Below are 22,724 nucleotides of genomic sequence, written 5' to 3'. Positions count from 1 at the left end.
AATCACAACATTGTGCAGGTCGAAATCCGAATATGTTGTCATTAAGAATTTGAGGCTTTTTATTGGTTGAAAGTCTTGTCAATACCTGACTAACCACTTCGATTGGTTACGATTGTAAGGGGCTATAGTTAGGTTGATGCGTACCACTTCGTCGCAGAGTGGTGCTGGTGTTTTGCGAGCGACTGGACAGTCTCAAACTGTCTCGTGGGTAGATTCAACCATACTATTCATATTGGATAACTATTTTGGTTGATTGTTGCAAAATATATTTTTTCGATACTGTTATTTTCCTGGAGAAGATAGGTAAGCGTTTGCGAATTATTCGTGTTTCACCTCTTGGCGGGATTTGTTTGAATTCTGAAAGGTGTCCAGCAAGCTAACAAGGCCTTTAGCCAACCCTGCTAGCTAACGTTAGCTATTTGCTCGGCTAAGTTTATGAACTTTGATACAGGGTTTTATGTTTCTTTATGTTGGTATTTCTAACGCTAAACGTTTATTTTTGTGTTTGTAAATATTCAAAATTGTGAATTCAGTCGCATTTGTCTAGCTATGTAGCGAATAACTAGCTAGCTAGCTATTGGAAGGGGGCGGGACGGTACTAGCCAAAAAAATACACCACCAGCCAAGCTAGCTTCAACAACAACAAAAAACTGCTTGTTAAACCACCTAGCTAGTTTAATCACTGTTTTTGTTGACTGGCTGTTGGCGTTCACTAGCTAGCTTGCCTGCGATATAAACTTACTGTTCACTTGTCCCCGGGTATTTGATCTTTCAGACCTCATGGTTGCCTGCATTAAAATGAATAGTTTTACTTTTCTAATGGATTTATAATATCTTTGCCAATGTGAGCTAGCTGAACTATTTAGAATACTAGAAGTTACTATTGCAGCAGGACCAAATGTAAACCATGTATGTTAGAAAAGTTCAAGTTTATGTTCCATACAAGTTGTTAATGTCTTGATCTGTAAAAGCAGCTGAAACAAATATATGTTCTAATGTGGAACATTCTAACTGAAATCCAGTTTTTGTCTTGTCTATTTTCTCTCAAAAGAATGGCTGCCGCCGAGGTGAATGGTAGTTCTGCCCAGGTGAGGGAGGAAGAGGAGCCTATGGAAGTCACTGCCGAATCCGAGCACACAGAGAACTACCAGACACTAATCGATGCCGGACTGCCGCAGAAAGTGGCAGAGAGTCTCGACAACGTATTCTCAACCGGTGGGGAATCTGTCAAACAATAGCTGAGTCTAATCCATTTTCCATAGAAGCGTGATGTTGCTCGAGGTTCCATGAAGTGGAGATAGGCCAGGTTGTAATGGTAGGAATCTGTCTTGTACCACCAGGGTTGGTGGCGTATGCTGACCTGGACGAGAGGGCCATCGATGCTCTGCGGGAGTTCAATGAAGAGGGAGCGCTGTCTGTACTGTTGCAGTTCAAAGAAAGTGACCTGTCCCATGTGCAGGTGAGTTACAGAGGAAGTGGAATGAAATAGAATATATGCAAGTCAGTTTGGATGATGAATCATTAGTCTTAAGAAGTTGACATGGAGGGGTCTATACATTTTCCTCTGCTCATAACTCCAGTACATGAATCCACTGTGCCGTGGTTTGCTTTCCAGAACAAAAGTGCTTTCCTTTGTGGAGTCATGAAGACTTACAGACAGAGGGAAAAGCAAGGAAATAAAGTACAAGAATCCACCAAGGGGCCTGATGAGTCCAAGATCAAGGTAAAATGATTATTTTTGAACGTTGATTCAGTTGCTTAGATAAAACCTGTTCTGTGTGTGCAGGGGTTAAAGTTCTCTGTCACTGCGATGGATTTCCATCATATGGATTCTGGAGAGGTCATTTTTGACATCGGTGTAGACCCACAATAAAAATCTCTAGGTGGGCTAGTTTGGTAATGGGTAATTAACCTAATAGGCCAAAAGAAGCATGTCTGTTCTACAGAGAGAGAAAAATCCAAAATGTATTTTCAAATATTTTATTTTCTCTGTTACACTGTGTGTTGAACTGACATGCATGATTGTTTGCTGATGCTCAAATAAAGGGAATTAAATAGTTTTATAATGCGCACCACCGTGGCGCTCAACTCAAACAGCGGTGTGTAGTCTACTGTAGCTGCTGGCAAAGCAATTCAAAGCCTATACTTTATCACTCATGATGTAACTTTTCAGTGCTGGGTTTCCCAAAACGGATGGACGAAAGATGACCTTAGTGCTACAATGCGTTTGTGAAACCCAGCTCTGCTCTACTATTTTTGCCATTATTAAAGCAAAATCTGAGAACCCCGTAGTAGAATAGTTGACCTGTTTACCTAGTCTGCTTGTTGTGTGTTCAATGCGGGAGAAATATTTCTCTTGAGGCATATTGAAGTGAGGCCCATAGGGAGGGTTAAACATGTATTCCTACAAGCAGACGATGCACTTTTTTTTTTTTTTACAGCAATTGGGAGGGGGAGAGCACTTTTGAAAGCCACTTTGGCCTTTGTTAAGAAAGAGGGGATCCCAGCTTTCCATTGCAACCACGTTTATTTCTTTACTCGTACAATTGCGCGTGCCGTCGTGAAGAAAAATGCAGTTACAACCGGAGTTTAAAACATAGTTTAAGAGATCTGCTGCGCCTAAAGGCGGCAATGGTGTCTTAAAAGGGCAATGACATACTTTGTAATAGAAACCCCAAAATATTTCTCTTTGTGAATAACAATTGTAAATAATTATAATTTGAGGCCCTCCTGTTGACCACAGTGATACAATTGAGCTGTTCTAGAGCTAATTTTTCACAATTTAATTAACACATTTTGCCATGGGGTTAAGTGGAAAAAGTTGACATTTTAAAGATAATTTCCTGCAATTCTACATATGGAAACTGATGACGTTGATTAAGGCAGCCCTCCGCACCTCTCTGATTTAGAGGGCTTGGGTAAGATGTGGAAGAAACATTTCGGTTGAAGGCACTCAGTTGTGCAACTGAATATATATATCCCCTTTCCCTATCTGAGTGACTCAAACAACAAAATAAATGGGGACCCATGCCATGACAAATACTCCTGAATGCCATATATTTTTTTAAATCTTTCATTGTCCCTGACTGTAGCTTTTATTTGGGTGATTTATTACTTCTCAAACATAATCTTAATACAGAACATGGCCAAAAGTATATGGACGCCTACTCGTCAAACGTCTTATTCCAAAATCATGAGCATTAATACGGTGTTGGTCCCCCCTTTGCTGCTAAAACAGCCTCCACTCTTCTGGGAAGGCTTTCCACTATGTTGGAGCATTGCTGTGGGGACTTGCTTCCATTCAGCCACAAGCATTAGTGAGGTCGGGCACTGATGTTGGGCGATTAGGCCAGGCACGCAGTCGGCATTCCATCTCATCCAAAAGGTGTTTGATGGGGTTGAGGTCAGGGCTCTGTGCAGGCCAGTCAAGTTCTTCCACACTGATCTCGACAAACCATTTCTGTATGGACCTCACTTTGTGCATGGGGGCATTGTCATGCTGAAACAGGAAAGGGCCTTTCCCAAACTGTTACCTCAAAGTTGGAAGCATAGAATCGTCTAAAATGTTAATTTATGCTGTAGCGTTAAGATTTCCCTTCACTGAAACTAAGGGGCCTAGCCCGAACCATGAAAAACAGCCCCAGACCATTATTCCTCCTCCACCTAACTTTACAGTTGGCACTATGCATTCGGGCAGGTAGTTTTCCTGGCATCCGCCAAACCCAGATTCGTCCGTCAGATTGCCAGATGGTGAAGCGGGATTAATCACTCCAGCGAACGCATTTCCACTGCTCCAATGGCGGCGAGCTTTAAATCACTCCAGCCGACGCTTGGGATTGTGCATGGTGATCTTAGGCTTGTGTGCGGCTGCTCGGCCATAGAAACCCATTCGTGAAGCTCCAGATGAACGTTCTTGTGCCGATGTTGCTTCCAGAGTCAGTTTGGAACTCGGTAGTGAGTTGTTGTTGCTCCTATGTTTCCACTTCACAATAACGACACTTAAAGTTGACTGGGGAAGCTCTAGCAGGGCAGAAACTAAAACACTTGTTGGAAAGGTGGCATGCTATGACTGTGCCATGTTGAAAGGCATGGAGCTCTTCAGTAAGGCCATTCTACTGCCAAATAGTTGGTCGATTGAGATTGCATAGCTGTGCTCAATTTTTATACATCTGTCAGCAACATGTGTGGCTGAAATAACCGAATCCACTCATTTGAAGGGGTGTCCACACCATTTATAAAAAAGTGTGTGTATATAAGTCCTTCATATTTTCTACGTACTTTATCTGGTTTTAGTCGTTTAAGTTTACACAGAAACATTTTCTATACAGAAAAATCCCTGGGATGTGGTCCAATGGGGTAAATGCAGATTGACAAACCCCATGCTTCAGCCTATCTATTTATAGCCACTATGCCACATCAGTTGGGCTACAGTTGATAATGTTTATTGCTAATGGCACATCTGATAATATAATCTCAGCAAAAAAAGCAACGTTCCTTTTTCAGGACCCTGTCGTTCAAAGATAATTTGTAAAAATCCAAATAACTTCACAGATCTTCATTGTAAAGGGTTTAAACACTGTTTCCCATGCTTGTTCAATGAACCATAAACAATGAATGAACATGCACCTGTGGAACGGTTGTTAAGACACTTACAGACGGTAGACAATTAACCTGTCTAGGATGAGAGTGCCGCTAGCGGCACTCCCCCCCCCACCCCCACTGAAAAACCAGTGCCGCGAAATTATAAAAAAATATTTTTTTAAAATATTTAACTTTCACACATTAAAGTCCAATACAGCTAATGAAAGACACAGATCTTGTGAATCCAGTCAACATGTCCGATTTTTAAAATGTTTTACAGGGAAGACACAATATGTAAAGATGTACATCTATTACCTAAAAACACATTAGCATAATCCACCATCTTTTATTTGTCCACCAACACCAGTAGCTATCACCAATTCGGCTAAACTAAGATATTTATAGCCCCTAACCAACAAAAAAACTCATTAGATGACAGTCTGATAACATATTTATGGTATGGGATAGGTTTTGTTAGAAAAAAGTGCATATTTCAGGTAGATGGCATAGGTTACAATTGCACCCACCGTCACAAATGGACTAGAAGAACTACATTGAGCAACGTGTTTACCTACTTACTAATCATCAAACATTTCGTAAAAATACACAGCATACACGAATCGAAAGACACAGATCCTGTGAATACAGACAATATTTCAGATTTTCTAATTGTCTTACAGCGAAAACACAATAAATCGTTATATTAGCATAGCACATAGCACATAGCAGCCCAGCATTGATTCTAGCCAAAGTGAGCGATAAAGTCAACATCGCCAAAAGATATTAATTTTTTCACTAACCTTCTCAGAATTCTTCAGATGACACTCCTGTAACATCATATTACACAATCCATATAGAGTTTGATCGAAAATGTTTATTTAGCCACCAAAATCATGGTTAGACAATGTGAAATGTAGACCAGCTGGTGAGAAAATGTCCGTGCGCCACTTAGACAGTGATCTACTCTTATACATAAATACTCATAAACGTGACTAAAAAAATATAGGGTGGACAGGGATTGATAGACAATTTAATTCTTAATACAATCGCGGAATTACATTTTTTAAATTATCCTTACTTTTCAATACAGTTTGCGCCAAGCGAAGCTACGTCAAAAAACATGGCGTCCTAAGCCACTAATATTTTTCGACAGAAACACGATTTATCATAATAAAAATGTCCTACTTTGAGCTGTTCTTCCATCAGTATCTTGGGCAAAGGATCCTTTCTTGGGTCCAATCGTCTTTTGGTGGAAAGCTGTCCTCTTGCCATGTGGAAATGCCAACTGCGTTCGGGATGAACTGGAAGCGTGCCCAGCAATTCAGAGCGTTTCAGAAATAAATGTCCCAAAATCGCACTAAACGGATATAAATTGCTATAAAACGCTTTAAATTAACTACCTTATGATGTTTTTAACTCCTATAACGAGTCTTAACATGACCGGAGAAAGATTACTCCCAACACTAATGCTTGGAACAGGAGCGGGTCGGTGTCCTCCACGCGCGTTACGCACCAAGAAAAGACTTGCTAGCTACAGGGTTTTTTAATTTATAGTGCCTGTGAACGCGCAATCGACCCCATTCAAATCGTCATCACGTAAAGGCATCCAGGGGAAGACGTAAGCAGTGTCCGTATAGTCATAGCAATAACAGTGCCCTTTTAACTGACTCCAGAACAGTGGCCAAAATTTCTGAAATCTGACTCCATGTCAGGGAAATTGCTGTAGAATGGGCTCTGTTCCACTTAGAGACAATTTCAACTCCTATAGAAACTATAGACTGTTTTCTATCCAATAATAATAATAATATGCATATTGTACGATCAAGAACTTTGTGGGAAGCCGTTTCAAAAATTACACGATTAGCATAAGTAGTCACAACAGCGCCCCCATCCTCAACAGGTTAAGGTCACAGTTATGAAGACGTAGGACACTAAAGAGGCCTTTCTACTGACTCTGGAAAACACCAAAAGAAAGATGCCCAGGTTCCCTGCTCATTTGTATGAATGTGCCTTAGGCATGCTGCAAGGAGGCATGAGGACTGCAGATGTGTCCAGGGCAATAAATTGCAATGTCCGTACTGTGAGACGCCCAAGACAGCGCTACAGGGAAACAGGAAGGACAGCTGATCGTCCTCGCAGTGGCAGACCACGTGTAACAACACCTGCACTGGATCGGTACATCCAAACATCACACTTGCGGGACAGGTACAGGATGGCAACAATAACTGCCCGAGTTACACCAGGAACGCACAATCCCTCCATCAGTGCTCAGACTGTCCGCAATAGGCTGAGCGAGGCTGGACTGAGGGCTTGTACGCCTGTTTTAAGGCAGGTCCTCACCAGACATCACCGGCAACAACGTCACCCGTGGGCACAAACCCACCGTCGCTGGACCAGACAGGACTGGCAAAAAGTGCTCTTCGCTGACGAGTCTTTTTTTTGTCTCACCAGGGGCGAGGGTCGGATTCACGTTTATCGTTGAAGGAATAAGCGTTACACCGTGGCCTGTACTCTGGAGCGGGATCGATTTGGAAGTGGAGGGTCTGTCGTGGTCTGGGGCGGTGTGACAAAGCATCATCGGACTGAGCTTGTTGTCATTGCAAGCAATCTCAATGCTGTGTGTTACAGGGAAGACCTCCTCCCTCATGTGGTACCCTTCCTGCAGGCTCATCCTGACATGACCCACCAGCATGACAATGCCAACAGCCATACTGCTCGTTCTGTGTGTGATTTCCTGCAAGACAGGAATGTCAGTGTTCTGCCATGGTCAGCGACGAGCCCGTATCTCAATCCCATTGAGCACGTCTGGAACCTGTTTGATCGGAGGGTGAGGGTTAGGGCCATTCCCCCCAGAAATGTCTGGGAACTTGCAGGTGCCTTGGTGGAAGAGTGGGGTAACATCTCACAGCAAGAACTGGCAAATCTGGTGCAGTCCATGAGGAGATGCACTGCAGTACTTAATGCAGCTGGTGGCCACACCAGATACTGGCTGTTACTTTTGATTTTGAACCCCCCCCCCCCCCCCCCTTGTTCATGGACACATTATTCCATTTCTGTTAGTCACATGTCTGTGGAACTTGTTCAGTTTGTCTCAGTTGTTGAATCTTGTTATGGTCATACAAATATTTACTTATGTTAAGTTTGCTGAAAATAAACGCAGTTGACAGTGAGAGGACGTTTTATATTGTCCTGCTAATAACAGGGTAAATAATATACATGTGAGAATATCCAACAGGCTTTTATATAATTCTAAATTTATAATAATAATGTTTAAAAAATTATATTTAGGAGATTTTGTTTTCAAATGTAAAATGAGTGAGGAAAAAGGCCATTCTTGAACATGGGGTGAGACATTTGTTACTAATTTGTAAATAAAGCCCGTTTGTTATTTAGATTTTTTTTCTGTTTTTAGAGGGAGAAAAACCAAAAACCTACAGTCATCTCATGGGTCTCCCAGTCGAAGGCGGCAGGGATATTGAACCAGCATCTGTAGCAACACAGCATACACTGCCTTAGACCATTGCGCCACTCAGGCACTGTACAACATGACCGATCGGGAGTGGGCTACAGTACTACAGTAAGAGCAAAATAATCCTAATAAAGTAATAAGAACCTAAGTGTAATAACAGTTTTAGTAAGTAATACTGAAGTCGTGCACAATTATCAGTTTCTATTTAGGTTTATGTCGCCCATTCATTGTCAGAGACACAGTAGGACCCAAAAGCATAATCAGTGCTCTAACTCCCCCATGTGGTGGTCTGGAGCAATGAAGTGGTGACGCAGGGTACCATACTAAACCACAAATGACCTCTTAAGTCCTGCTGCGTAAGCTCGAAACTTTTAAAGGAGGAACCACTGTAGCCTACTGCTATGTGTGCATTACTGTGCTCATATTGTGAAGAAATAGCCTAGTAGTTTATCAATACATTTAGGCTAAATGTTCTGATCTGTTGCATCAGCATCGTTGCTTTTAAAAGGTTTTTTGATATACAGTGGTTGTATTAATTTGAAATCTGTCGTTTCACAACTGTCCCTGTCTGTTTTGGAATATTTATTTCTCGCACAGAATGACAAGCTGACCAATAGAATAGGTAAACTTTTGTACTATCGGGTTTAGTAGAGTGACAGGCTAGTGCTTTTGCTGTTCGTTACTCATCTTGTTGGCTGAGAAAATAGATGTGAACCATTCTAACATCTTCAATATGCGCCTCGGGGGCTTTGAAAGTCAGGTCATGGCCCACATCAACACCATCATCCCAGAAACCCTAGACCCACTCCAATTTGCATACTGCCTCAACAGATCCACTGATGATGCAATCTTGATTGCTCTCAACACTGCCCTTTCCCACCTGGACAAACGGAACACCAATGTGAGAATGCTGTTCATTGACTATAGCTCAGCATTCAACACCATAGTACTCTCAAAGCGCATCACTACACTAAGGACCCTGAGACTAAACACCTCCCTCTGCAACTGGATCCTGGACTTCCTGACGGGCCGCCCCCAGGTGGTAAGGGTAGGTAACATCGTGGACTACAGGAAAAGGAAGGCCGAGAACGCACCCATTCTCATCAACAGGGCTGTAAGTGGAGCAGGTTGATATCTTCAAGTTTCTTGGTGTTCATATCACCAACAAACTATCATGGTCCAAACCCACCAAGACAATCGTGAAGAGGGCATAACAACGCCTATTCCCCCTCGGGAGACTGAAAAGATTTGGCATGGGTCCTCAGATCCTCAAGGTTCTACAGCTGCACCATCGAGAGCATCCTGACTGGTTCCATTACCACCTGGTATGGCAACTGCTTGGCCTTCGACCGCAAGGCGCTATAGAGGGTAGTGTGTACGGCCCAGTATTACTGCCATAAGGACCTCTATACCAGGCGGTGTCAGAGGAAGGCCCTAACTGTCAGACTCCAGCCACCCTAGTCATAGGCTGTTCTCTGCTGCATAGGGTTGCACATTTTGGGAAATGTTCAGAGGTGGAAACTTTCTGTGGGAATATATGGTAATTCACTGGAATATATGGGAATGAATGCCATATAAATGTAGATATATTTACCGTATCATATGGAGACAAACATAAACCTTTTACCTTATCATAAGTAGACATAATTGCAAATTATTAAATCCTTCCACTAGAAATAAAAATAAAATGTTATGAATTGAACTTTAATTAAATGAGTTGCCTCTTCACATGGGATGATTTCACTGAACAACAAAAGGGAATATTAAATGATCCCCAATGATCCATCGCATCTCCCAAAAATGTATAGTTTCTAGAAACTAAAGCTTTGGTTGCCTTCCTCTCAGGCTTCCATGTCTTCACCCTGGACATCCTCAATGTCCACCTCTTGAACATCAGACTGAGGCCTCATCTTCACTGTCACATCTTCACTGTTGTTAGGCTCAAAAAGCCAAAAATTTGCCAGGATAGCCACCAATTTTTTAAAATCTTTGTATTGGTCAGCCTGTTGCGTGCTTTGGTGTGTGTTCCCAAACAAGGACCAATTGCTCTCTGTGGTGGCTGATGTTGGTGGGATTTGGAGGATGATGGAGGCAACAGGGAAAAGAGCCTCAGATCGACAAAGTCCTTTCCACCGGGTGGCTGATGAGATGTTGGCACGACTGCCATATTGCATCTCCATCCCAAAGCCCTTGTTTGGAAGTGTACTTCGCCAGACTGCCAGGAACCTTGCCCTCATCCAGGCCAAGGTGGCGAGACATGGTAGTGATGACACCATAGGCCTTGTTGTTCTCTGCACCAGACAAGATGCTCTTGCCAGAATACTTGGTCCAACATGTACGCTGCGGCGTGTCTTCGCGATGCAGAAGTCTTCACGCTTTTTGATGTATATCAGAACTGCAGTTTCCTCTGCTTGGAACAACAGTAAAGTGGGCAAGGCAGTATGGATTTCTTCTCTTATATCTGCAAGCAGAGTCTGAATATCAGACAGGATGGCTACTGCTATAGGTTTCGGGCAGCTTACCACTCTCTCCCAAAATACATCATCCAGGAGGATCGTCTTGATGGGGCTGTCCATATCGGCAGACTGTGATATGGCCATTTCTTGGAGAGACTCCTTCCCCTGCAGGAGACTGTCAAACATGATGACAACACCACCCCAACAGGTGTTGCTGGGCAGCTGTGGTCCAAGGTCATGGATGACTGCCTTCAGCCCATCTGCAATGGAGAGACCGGTGTGTCTGTTGTCCCTTGTCTGTGCTCTTGTAGAATACTGGTTGAGTGGTGGAGATGTAGTTAATTATTCCTTGCCCACGAACATTCAACCATCCATCAGAGATAGTCTGCTTTCTCTATGATTTGCTTGACCTTCACTTGAACTCTGAACTCGTCATCCAGCAAATGAGTAGAAAAGGCATGTCTGGTTGGAGGGGTGTATGCTGGGCGAAGAACATTCAGAAATCTCCTCCAATACACATTGCTTGTGAGCGTCAGAGGTGAACCAGTTGCATACACAGCTCGAGCAAGACATTCATCAGCATTTCTCTGACTACGTTCCTCCATTTGAGTAAAAAAAAACTTCTGATTCCAGGAGGTACATGAGCTGTTGCTATCGATAAGGTGTCTGATTAATCATTTTCACCTCGAATAGAAGTAGAGGGACTTTTGTCCGAAGTTTCTTGTTGTGAGCGCTGAGGGAACTTTATGCATTTGGCCAGATGATTCTGCATCTTTGTTACATTCTTCACATATGATTTGGCACAGTATTTGCAAATGTACACAGCTTTTCCTTCTACATTAGCTGCAGAGAAATGTCTCCACACATCAGATATTGCCTGTGGAATTTTCCTGAAAAGAATGAGAAGAAAAAAATAACTACAATTCCATGTACAGATAAATAGTTAAGCAGTTAGATTAAACAACTCCTTTGCACAATAAATCTTTTTAAATGAAAAATGTATGGAAACAGGTGAATTAACACTCCTCAGTTAGCAGGCTCAAGCAAGCTAAACCCACATGGTAGCAAAAACCAACTAGCAGAAATTGTTAACAAGTTTGAAATGATTTAAACACACTTTGCTTTAGGCTACTATTTGCTAGTTTACGAAAAATCATATCATATAAAATATACTCAAACCACCCAGTAATGTAATCAAAACTTACCAGAAAGCATTTAGTCCTTGGCTCAGTATAGTAGTGCGGGCTCAATAGCATCTCATTAGTGTGCAAGAATCTTGAGAATCAGCTGCACATGTGATGGAAGAATGCACTGTGAATGCAGAGGGTTGCAATTCCGTTGAATTGACGAAAATATGCCACAAGACCTGGAATTGCTTTGTGTATCCCACAAAAAAAAACGTTCACTGTTCTAAGCAAACTTTTTATTTTAATGAATTTAAGCAAAATTCCCGGGCTTAACCTTTCACGAGTATCTACCCCGGATCCGGGGTCACCCCCCACCCCCCCCACACTGATTAGCATCGCTAGCATAGCGTCACAATTTAAATAGTAGCATCTAAATATCATTAAATCACAAGTCCAAGACACCTAATGAAAGATACAGATCCTGTGAATAAAGCCACCATTTCAGATTTTTAAAATGTTTTACAGGGAAGACACTATGTAAATCTATTAGCTAAACGCGTTAGCAAAAATCACAATTTTTCTTGTCCACCATTTTCTCTCAACATCAGTAGCTATCACCAATTCGGCTAAACTAAGATATTGATAGCCACTAACCAAGAAAAAAACTCATCAGATGACAGTCTGATAACATATTTATGGTATAGGATAGGTTTTGTTAGAAAAATGTGCATATTTCAGGTATAAATCATAGTTTGCCATTGCAGCCAGCATCACAAATCTCACCAAAGCTCCTAGAATTACTAGACAGCAACTTGTATTACCAATTTACTCATCATAAAACATTTCTTAAAAATACACAGCACATAGCAATGGACAGACACAGATCTTGTGAATTCAGACAACATTTCAGATTTTCTAAGTGTTTTACGGCGAAAACACAATAAATCGTTATATTAGCATACCACATACGCAAACGTTACCCGAGCACTGATTCTAGCCAAAGAGAGCGATATCATATCATCGCCAAAAGATATTAATTTTTTCACTAACCTTCTCAGAATTCTTCCGATGACACTCCTGTAACATCATATTATACAATCCATATACAGTTTGTTCGAAAATGTGCATATTTAGCCACCAAAATCATGGTTAGACAATGACAAAAGTTGCCCAGCTGGTCAGACAATGTCGTGCGCCATATTAGACAGTGATCTAGTCGTATACATAAATACTCATAAACGTGACTAAAAAATATAGGGTGGACAGCGATTGATAGACAATTTAATTCTTAATACAATCGCTGATTTACATTTTTTTTAATTATCCTTACTTTTCAATACAGTTTGCGCCAAGCGAAGCTACGTCTAAAAAGATGGCGTCATAAGCCATTAACATTTTTCGACAGAAACACGATTTGTCATAATAAATTGTTCCTACTTTGAGCTGTTCTTCCATCAGAATCTTGTGCAAAGAATCCTTTCTTGGGTCTAATCTTCTTTTGGTCGAAAGATGTCCGCTTGTCCGTCGAAATGCCCACTAACGTACGACCGGGACCCCGAAATGTGCCCAGTGCGTCAAAGTGCACAACAAAGCAATGCCTCAAAATCGCACTAAAAGGATATAAATTGCTATACAACGGTTCAAATTAACTACCTTATGATGCTGTTAACACCTATAACGGGTAAAACCATGACAGGAGAAATATTACTGCCTACACTAATGTTTGGAAACAGAGCAGCGCGGTGTCCAACGCGCATCCGGTGCAGCTGGAAAAGAGTTCCTACCTACAGGATTTTTTCATTTATAATGGCTGTGATTGCGCAATCGATACCATTCAAATCGTCATTACGTAAAGGCATCCAGGGGAAGACGTAAGCAGTGTCCGTATCCTGATAGCGTTCACAGTCGCCTTTAAACTGACTCCAGATCAGGGGCCAAAATGTGTGAAATCTGACTCCATGTCAGGGAAATTGCTGTAGAATGAGTTCTGTTCCACTCAGAGACAAAATTCCAACGCCTATAGAAACTATAGAGTGTTTTCTATCCAATAATAGTAATAATATGCATATTGTACGAGCAAGAATTTAGTAGGAAGCCGTTTAGTCTGTAATGCAATTATGCTAATGAGAAAACAGCACCCCCTGTAGTCGCAAGAAGTTAACTTCCCACGGCAAATTTTCGGAAAGTTTCCGACCCTTTGCAACCCTACTGCCACCACACGGAAAGCGGTACTGTAGCGCCAAGTCTAGGTTCAAAAGGCTTCTTAACAGCTTCTACCCCTAAGCCATAAGACTGCTAATCAAATGACGTGAATCCAACATGTAATTTAACTTCTTGAGTTAATAGGCTATTTACTGTATTGCAAAAGTTAGTGTTTGGTTGTCGACTCAACCAAATATCAACATTTGAAGAAGATATATCTTTTGTGCCGCTGACTGTCTGGCTTTAATTCATTTGTCATAAAAATTTACAATTGTTGTGTTGGATTCATGTCTCCTTCATAAAAATAAAAAAAATCTAAATTAAAGAATGGGACTAAATAAAATGTGACTTTAGAGTGCATTTTAAAGTTAGATTTATTCCTTTTCTTTAACTTAGGTGTTTTTGTTGTGATAGAGAGGTGAATACAATATATTAGTTATTAACTGAAAGATTACATTTGAAATCAACCAAAGATTGGAACCATAGGCCTATACACTACCGTTCAAATGTTTGGGGTCACTTAGAAATGTTCTTGTTTTTGAAAGAGAAGCACTTTTTTTGTCCATTTTTAAAATAACATCAAATTGATCAGAAATACAGTGTAAACATTGTTAATGTTGTAATTGACTGTTGTAGCTGAAAATTGAATTTTTTAATGGAATATCTACATAGACGTACAGATCCAAGTTTATCATTTTAAAAGGCTAATTGATCATTAGACAATCCTTTTGCAATTATGTTAGCACAGCTGAAAACTGTTGTCCTGATTTTAAAGAAGCAATAAAACTGTCCTCCTTTAGGCTAGGTGAATATCTGGAGCATCAGCATTTGTGGGTTTTCTTACAGGCTCAAAATGGCCAGAAACACACAACTTTGTTCTGAAACTCGTCAGTCTATTCTTGTTCTGAGAAATGAAGGCTATTCCATGTGATAAATTGCCAAGAAACTGAAGAGCTCATACAAAACTGTGTACTACTCCCTTCACAGAACAGCGCAAACTGTCTCTAACCAGAATAGAAAGAGTGGGAGGCCCCAGTGCACAACTGAGTAAGAGGACAAGTACATTAGAGTGTCTAGTTTGAGAAACAGACCCTTCACAAGTCCTCAACTGTTAGCTTCATTAACTTCTTTGGGAACGGGGGGCAGTATTGAGTAGCTTGGATGAATAAGGTGCCCAGAGTAAACTGCCTGCTACTCAGGCCCAGAAGCTAGAATATGCAAATAATTAGAAAACACTCTAAAGTTTCCAAAACTGTTAAAATAATGTCTGTGAGTATAACAGAACTCATATGGCAGGCAAAAACCTGAGAAAAATCCAACCAGGAAGTGGGAAATCTGAGGTTTGTATTTAAGTGATTGCTTATCCAATATACTATGTCTATGGGGTAAGATTGCACTTCCTAAGGCATCCACTAGATGTCAACAGTCTTTAGAAAGTTGTTTCAGGCTTCTACTGTGAAAGGGGAGGGAATAAGAGCTGTTTCAACCAGTGGTCAGGCTGAAAGCCTTGTTGTTTATCGCGTGCGGTCGTGAGCGCGAGTCCCTTTCCTTTCTAATGACAAAGGAATTGTCCGGTTGGAATATTATTGAAGATTTATGATAAAAACATCCTAAAGATTGATTATATACATCGTTTGACATGTTTCTACGAACTATAATGGAACTTTTTTGACTTTTCGTCTGGACTTTGAGCGCGCTTTGTGCATTTGGATTACTGGACTAAACGCGCGAACAAAAAGGAGGTATTTGGACATAAAGATGAACTTTATCGAACAAAACACACATTTATTGTCTAACATGGAGTCCTGGGAGTGCGATCCAATGAAGATCATCAATTAGTGATTCATTTTAACGCTATTTCTGTCGTCTTTGGAAAATGGCTGTATGGTTTTCTGTGGCTAGGCGCTGACCTAACATAATCGCAAGGTGTGCTTTAGCCGTAAAGCCTTTTTGAAATCAGACACTGTGGCTGGATTAACAAGAAGTTTATCTTTAAAATGGTGTACAATACTTGTATGTTTGAGGAATTTTTATTATGAGATTTCTGCTGTTTGAATTTGGCGCCATGCAATTTCACTGGCTGTTGGCGAGCTGGGACGCTTATGGACTGACATCTCAGTTTGAGGTGTTCGGATCACAAAGAAGAACATTCGTGAGACGCAGAAAAAAATGAAGATGCTGGATGAGTGCTTGACGCCATCTGTCAGTCATGGTGGAGGCAATGTGGTGGTTTGGGGGTGCTTTTGCGGTGGAAAAGTGGGAGATTTGTACAGGGTACAAGGGATCATAGAAAAAGGAAATCACTCCATTTTGCAAAACCATGCCATACCCTGTGGACGGCGCTTAATTGGAGCCAATTTCCTCCTACAACAGGACAACGATCCAAAGCGCAGCTCCAAACTATGCATGAACTATTTAGGGATAAAGCAGTCAGCTGGTATTCTGTCTATAACGGAGTGGCCAGCACAGTCACCCGATCTCAACCCTATTGAATGGTGGGAGCACCTTGACCGTATGGTACCTAAGCAGTGCCCATCAAGCCAATCCAACTTGTGGGAGGTGCTTCAGCATGGGATGGGGTGAAATCTCTTCAGATTACCTCAAATTGACAACTAGAATGCCAAAGGCCTGCAAGTCTGTAATTGCTGCAAATGGAGGATTCTTTGATGAAAGCAAAGTTTGAAGTACACAATTATTTCAATAAAAAAAATATTATTTATAACCTTGTCAATGTCTTGACTATATTTCTTATTCATTTTGCAACTAATTTCATGAATGTTTTCATGGAAAACAAGGACATTTCTAAGTGACCCCAAACTTTTGAACGTAGTGTTTTTTTTTTTTTTCGAACTCTGGATTGAATTGAACTTTTGACTTCGCAAATGCTATATACCCCTAAATAGTATCATTTGATGATATGACTTATAAAGCATGGTTCCATTTCATTTGCTCTGTTAAACCTACCCTTTTGGAAATGACTTTGATAGCAGTAATGAATATATGGAACATTTTGGGAGACCCGACCCATGTGAGTTAAAGATCTGTCATTCTCATTGAAATGAGGCAGTAGATCTGCTCTATTTCGTTTTTGCGTGTCTTACTTTCGGTTTTGTACACCAGCTGATAATACAATCGTTTTGGTTATTGAATATATATTTCATAGCGGTTTAGATGATTCTCCACATTTGCTGGTTTTGTCACAAGCTGAAATTAGGCGAACTGCATATTGCACCGTTTTGCGGGATCGGTCAATCAGTCTCACGATAGCACATTGATAGTCGGTGACAAATATCAAAGCTAAAAATGGATGGGCTTGGTTAACACCCTTCATGGGAGACCCAATGGGATACCTGTAGAGAGACCAACTTTCCCATATGAGGTGCTTCCCAGCATATTGTTTTTTTCTTATAGTGGATATAACGTTGAAGATCTGACATGTTTGAAAGATGCAGATTCAACACTTCATACATAGGCTCTCTATGTTGAAAATTGTTAACCATGGTGACAATCCTGTGGTTTTAAAATGTCGCCCTCAAACGTGTATTTTTCCACGTCACTGTTGACAAATTACTTTGAAACAACGTTGCTTTAACCAGTTTGTGCCCAGTGGGAAGTTTCCGTCATGGGATTTTTGGGGGCTTTAGTGTGTGTGTGTGTGTGTGTGTGTGTTCCCGCTCATGTGGTGTAGTGGTTATGCTGAAGTCTACGTGTTCCCCAGGCTCTGCTGGAGCGGACAGGATACACCCTGGACGTAACTACGGGACAGAGGAAATACGGCGGGCCTCCACCAGAGGAAGTGTTCCAAGGAGCACAGCCTGGGATTGGAACTGAGGTAAAGCTGCCGGAGATGTAACATTATTTGAAAGGGTCATCGTGGCAAAGCCTTTGACGGATGTAGAGAAGAGAGGCGTTTGAAAGACTGTGGCCCCAAGGATGTCAACAGAGAAGTTTACAGCAACACTACAGCAGTCTTCCCCTGCTAATGTATCAAAGGAGCTCATCCGATCACATTGTGGAACCCTGACTGATCTAGGCTCTGTTTTCTGAATTCAGGTGTTTGTGGGAAAGATCCCTAGAGATCTGTATGAAGACGAGCTGGTGCCACTGTTTGAAAAGGCGGGCCCTATCTGGGACCTGAGGCTAATGATGGACCCCCTGTCGGGTCAGAACCGGGGCTACGCCTTCATCACCTTCTGCGGCAAGGATGCAGCAGCTGAGGCTGTGAAACTTGTAAGTCCCTGCATTCAGTCCAGTCTTCATCTTCAAAGAACCAAGTGGCTGGTTTCCCGGACACAGATGAAGCCTAGACCTGGACTAAAAATCACTTTCAATAGAGAATCTCCATTGAATGTGTTTTTTTTTTTTTTGTGTGGTCTAGGGCTAGGCTTAATCTGTGTCTGGGGAAACCAGCGCAAGATGTGATACATTTCATTTTGGACCAGTCATGGGACCTTCTCCAGCTTCCATATCAACCCTGCAAAGCAATCTTTCCTCTTGTTTTCAGTGTGATAACTATGAAATCCGGTCTGGGAAGTACCTTGGAGTGTGCATATCTGTAGCAAACAACCGCCTGTTTGTTGGATCAATCCCAAAGAACAAGACCAGAGAGAGCATATTGGAGGACTTCGGCAAAGTCACAGGTCAGTGAAAGTGTAGACACCCCAATTTAGGTTTACGTTGTTTTAAGTTCTGTGGTTTATCATTAGTCAGATATCAGTCATGTGACGCAGGTCTCTCGCTCTTCTTCCAGAGGGGCTTCAGGAAGTGATTCTCTACCACCAGCCTGACGACAAGAAGAAGAATCGTGGCTTCTGTTTCCTGGAGTACGAGGACCACAAGTCAGCAGCCCAGGCCCGCCGCCGCCTCATGAGTGGCAAGGTGAAGGTGTGGGGGAACCCGGTCACTGTTGAGTGGGCCGATCCAGTCGCTGAGCCCGATCCGGATGTCATGGCTAAGGTGAGTCCTGGCTTGCTCGCTCTCTCTCACAATCACGCACTTTCATTTTTCTTATCTTACAATAACCTATTTCTGCATAAACTGAGATCAATATGGAGTCGAATTGTAATGTTTGTGTGTCATCAGGTGAAAGTCCTGTTTGTCAGGAAGCTGGCCACCCCGGTCACAGAAGAGCTACTGGAGAAGACCTTCTCTGCGTTTGGAAAGTTGGAGCGGGTGAAGAAGCTCAAAGACTATGCCTTTGTCCACTTTGAGGACAGGGACGCAGCTGTGAAGGTGGGTTACTCTCGGGAAAAATATACTCCTGTTTTTGTGTGTTTTTTTTAACCTTGCTTCGTATGTGTTAACATTTTTGCTGCTTTTCTCAGGCAATGGCAGAAATGAATGGGAAGGAGCTTGGGGGAGAGGAGATTGAGATAGTCCTGGCCAAGCCCCCAGACAAGAAGAGGAAAGAGCGGCAGGCTCATCGCCAGACCACCAGAAGCCCAGGGTGAGGCCACGGAGAGAGACTGTGCTTGACTAATTTCTGTTATCGAAGTGAGTAGATCTCCCATCGTGGGATTACATTGAAGCTGATATGTTGTACCTGTATTCTGCAGGTATGATGACTATTACTACTACCCACCGCCACGCATGCCTCCACCAGGTAGGGGCAGGGGCCGTGGTGGCCGCGGGGGCTATGCCGCCTATCCCCCAGACTACTACAGCTACGAGGACTACTACGATGACTACTATGACTATCACGACTACCGTGGGGGTTACGAGGACCCCTACTACGGTTACGACGACGTGTACAGCATGAGGGGCCGTGGCAGCCGGCCAAGCAGGGGAGGTCCGCCCCCACCCAGGGCCCGCGGAGCACCACCCACACGAAGCCGAGGGGGCTATGCCCAGAGGGGCCCACCGGTCGGAGGGCCCAGGGGTGGCAGAGGGGGCCGGGGGGGACCCTTCCAGCCACAGAGGGGCCGTGGTACCCGAGGAGCCAGGGGGAACCGCGGGGGCAATGTGGGAGGGAAGAGGAAGGCGGACGTCTTCAACCAGCCTGACTCCAAACGCCGGCAGACCAACCAGCAGAACTGGGGGTCTCAGCCCATCGCCCAGCAGCCCCTGCAGCAAGGGGCCGACTATTCCGGTAACTATGGTTACAGTAATGACACCCTGGAGTTTTCACAGGATTCTTATGGGCAGCAGTGGAAGTAGATGCGTCAAAATCACTATTTGGCAAAATAAAATAAAAAGACAGAAAAAAAACGTAAGAAGTTTGGCAACACATTTTTTCTTCTTTTTTTTTATCCCTCACGGGAAAAAATATTTCACTCAGAGAAGAAATGGACAGACCCCCAGAATTGGCACAACATGATTGGCTGGAATAGCATTTTGGCCTGAAGATGTGAATGTAACCATTTTGCTGAATCATTTCTTACGGTTACATGGGACGTATGTCTTAAAACGCACATCACTTTTACCTTCCAACATTGTGTTTGTTTCTTTTAAAGCCAACAATGAGCATTTTAAATGTGGACATTATTTTTCAAAAGTCTGAGAGGCTGTTAAAATCATGATATTGCCTTGCAGGAAGGTTTGTGTCCAAGCCCCTCTCTCCCCTACCTGTGTTTCCCTTATTTCTGTTTTCTAACAGTAGCATAGGGACTTGCTTGTAAATAGTTGCTTGTGGCCAGAGCTTCATATAAAAATTAAAAAAATGCCGTGATGGAGAAAAACAACAGGAAGGAGAGAATTTAAAAGTTTTGTAACGTTGAAAGTGTATGTCTAGCATTTCTAGAGGTAGATCAATTGTGTTTTTTAAAACTGATATTATTATATAACTTCCTATGTTTTCTTTAAACTTGCCCGTTAGAATTTGGTTTGGCTTACCTTAAAAGTCATAGCAGTTTGTTCTCTGATGTTTGTATTTATAACTTTTACCTTTGTTCCATTTCAATAAAACTCAGTTGAGCATCATTCAATTGTCAGATAACTTCAAATTCAATGGTGTCATTCAGTATATGAGTCTACTTCTAATCCTACCTCAAATTTCACAGATTTTGTCTGCTTTTTGCTCCAAGAATAAATCAAGAGACAATGAAATTGTCATACCAAAAGAATGAATGGCAGAGCACAAATGTTTGAATGACTGAAAAAAAAAAAAGATTAACACTTTCTTTTCCAGGATATCCCACCCTCTTATGATCTGATGAAAGTTAAAAGATATACAAGTGAAATTAACATAATAGTTGTACATTTGTATACCGATGAGGTAAAAAAAATCTGCAATCTTTTACATTGGACTCAACATCAAGACCAGCACAACTAATCATTTAAATGCATTCCCCTTCCCTGAAGGCATTGGATCAGTTGCAACTCACCTCTCAAACACCATGAGGCACAATTACACAGTAAAAAAAAAAAAAACTGCAATATATCAGAAGTAATCTCAGTGCTGCTGCTGTAGCGATGACCTTTCAAGCCCTGCTGTCTTAGCAAAATGCTAATAGCAAATGCCTTTGGTCCCATGATTATTTTTATTTGTCTTTTGTTTTGTCCTTTTATTCAAACTTGCCCAGGTGGTGAAGCGAGAGCTGCATCGCTTGAGTGAGGAACGTATTCACCCTGAACTGTGTTCCTTACAAAAGGCCCTGGTGAGCAAGTTTAGAGTACTGTTTCTCCTCACCTAAAACCTCGGCTAAAATCAAAGGGGGGCATTTTCCAGCTAAAGTCATGGCACGCTTGTTGTTATTGTTGCTAATAATATACTACTGTGAATGATGTAGGTTCTACATTTTAAATTGATCATTTTTGTGGGTCTCAATCAAAGGTATATTAAAATGATGCTATTTAATAAGAGTTGTGTGTTTTCTATGTTGCTTCTGTCACCAGACTGTAAGGGAGCTGCCTTCAAGCTAGCCCTCACCCTGTCCTACCTGTGGACCAGTTAGGTTGGGCTTATACAAATGGAGTAGACTTATGGGTAAGGTGTCATTTGTTCCAATTCTATTGTGTATTGTTCATCTATAACATTTGAAATCGGAGCCCTTAATTTATTACATTATTTTATAAGTAAATCCATTGAAGATGCTCTGAGATGTGATGTCAATCATTCACTGATGTTTGCCTATAATATTCCAGTAGGATTCCATTGATAACCTAGCATTTCATATATATATTTTTAAAGATTCCATTGAGGTGTTGCCAAACTTGTGCTTTGTTTCACAGGAATGTCTGATATTGGTTGAGATGGCCCTTTTACAGCTCTCCCCCTTAGAAGACCTCTGTTATTTTCCACAAACTTTCAGCCTGAGCCACAGTGGGCATAGACACCTCCCCTGATGAACTCTTGGTATATTTGCGAGCCCAGGCTGATGAAAAGACTCCAGGGCTACTCTACTACGTTGATCTTCCTGTCCCCATACCTCTTGTCTCTGATGCTGGTCTGTGTCATAGAATGGAAGGTGAAAATAATATTTAATTTCTTCAATATAGAATATTTATTTTTATGGACAGTTGCACTGATTATTCTGTCGATTTGTTCTGGTGATTTTGATGTGTCCACATCCCTATGCAGGAGTGGTTGGAGGCAGACTCCCTGTCTAAGCAGCTACATCAAGGCCGGGACCTTAAGGAGAGCCTGGCTGCACGGGTGAGGGAGGCCATCCAGCGCCTGGAGACCCTGGAGTAGGCCAAGAGAGCCACCCGAGGCTGGCACTGTCACCACCCACTGTCGCTGTGGCTCCTCCACCTGACAGCCTGCTGGACACCCTGAAGACAGCCTGCTGGACACCCTGAAGACAGCCTGCTGGACACCCTGAAGACAGCCTGCTGGACACCCTGAAGACAGCCTGCTGGACACCCTGAAGACAGCCTGCTGGACACCCTGAAGACAGCCTGCTGGACACCCTGAAGACAGCCTGCTGGACACCCTGAAGACAGCCTGCT

At 42.3% G+C, this 22,724-nt stretch overlaps 1 protein-coding gene across 2 annotated transcripts; it reads left to right on the top strand.

Moving 5' to 3' along the window:
* Window positions 1–118: 118 nt before the first annotated feature.
* On the top strand, window positions 119–20,753 carry LOC129819537 (heterogeneous nuclear ribonucleoprotein R-like). Of its 2 annotated transcripts, none has more exons than XM_055875879.1 (11): window positions 119–303; window positions 1,023–1,215; window positions 1,341–1,459; window positions 1,616–1,723; window positions 17,554–17,667; window positions 17,889–18,065; window positions 18,340–18,475; window positions 18,586–18,791; window positions 18,918–19,067; window positions 19,160–19,281; window positions 19,391–20,753. In XM_055875879.1, the coding sequence occupies exons 2-11, from the start codon at window positions 1,053–1,055 to the stop codon at window positions 19,989–19,991; spliced, it is 1,896 nt and encodes a 631-aa protein (XP_055731854.1). In that variant the 5' UTR covers window positions 119–303; window positions 1,023–1,052; the 3' UTR covers window positions 19,992–20,753. The 2 variants fall into 2 exon arrangements, with proteins under 2 accessions (XP_055731854.1, XP_055731853.1); XM_055875878.1 differs by having other exon boundaries at window positions 121–303; window positions 1,052–1,215.
* Window positions 20,754–22,724: the final 1,971 nt, after the last annotated feature.

This window comes from Salvelinus fontinalis, chromosome 22, assembly GCF_029448725.1.
Source record: "Salvelinus fontinalis isolate EN_2023a chromosome 22, ASM2944872v1, whole genome shotgun sequence".
Classification (NCBI taxonomy): domain Eukaryota; kingdom Metazoa; phylum Chordata; class Actinopteri; order Salmoniformes; family Salmonidae; genus Salvelinus; species Salvelinus fontinalis.
This window is presented reverse-complemented; position numbering and strand designations above follow the sequence as displayed.

What these genes read in the sequence shown, in the direction of transcription:
- LOC129819537 (XM_055875879.1), top strand. Translation starts at nt 1,053, where the DNA reads ATGGCTGCCGCCGAGGTGAATGGTAGTTCTGCCCAGGTGAGGGAGGAA. An exon ending in GTGACCTGTCCCATGTGCAG is followed by an intron (nt 1,460 to 1,615) that starts GTGAGTTACAGA and finishes TTTGCTTTCCAG; the next exon opens with AACAAAAGTGCTTTCCTTTG. An exon ending in ATCCGGATGTCATGGCTAAG is followed by an intron (nt 18,792 to 18,917) that starts GTGAGTCCTGGC and finishes GTGTGTCATCAG; the next exon opens with GTGAAAGTCCTGTTTGTCAG.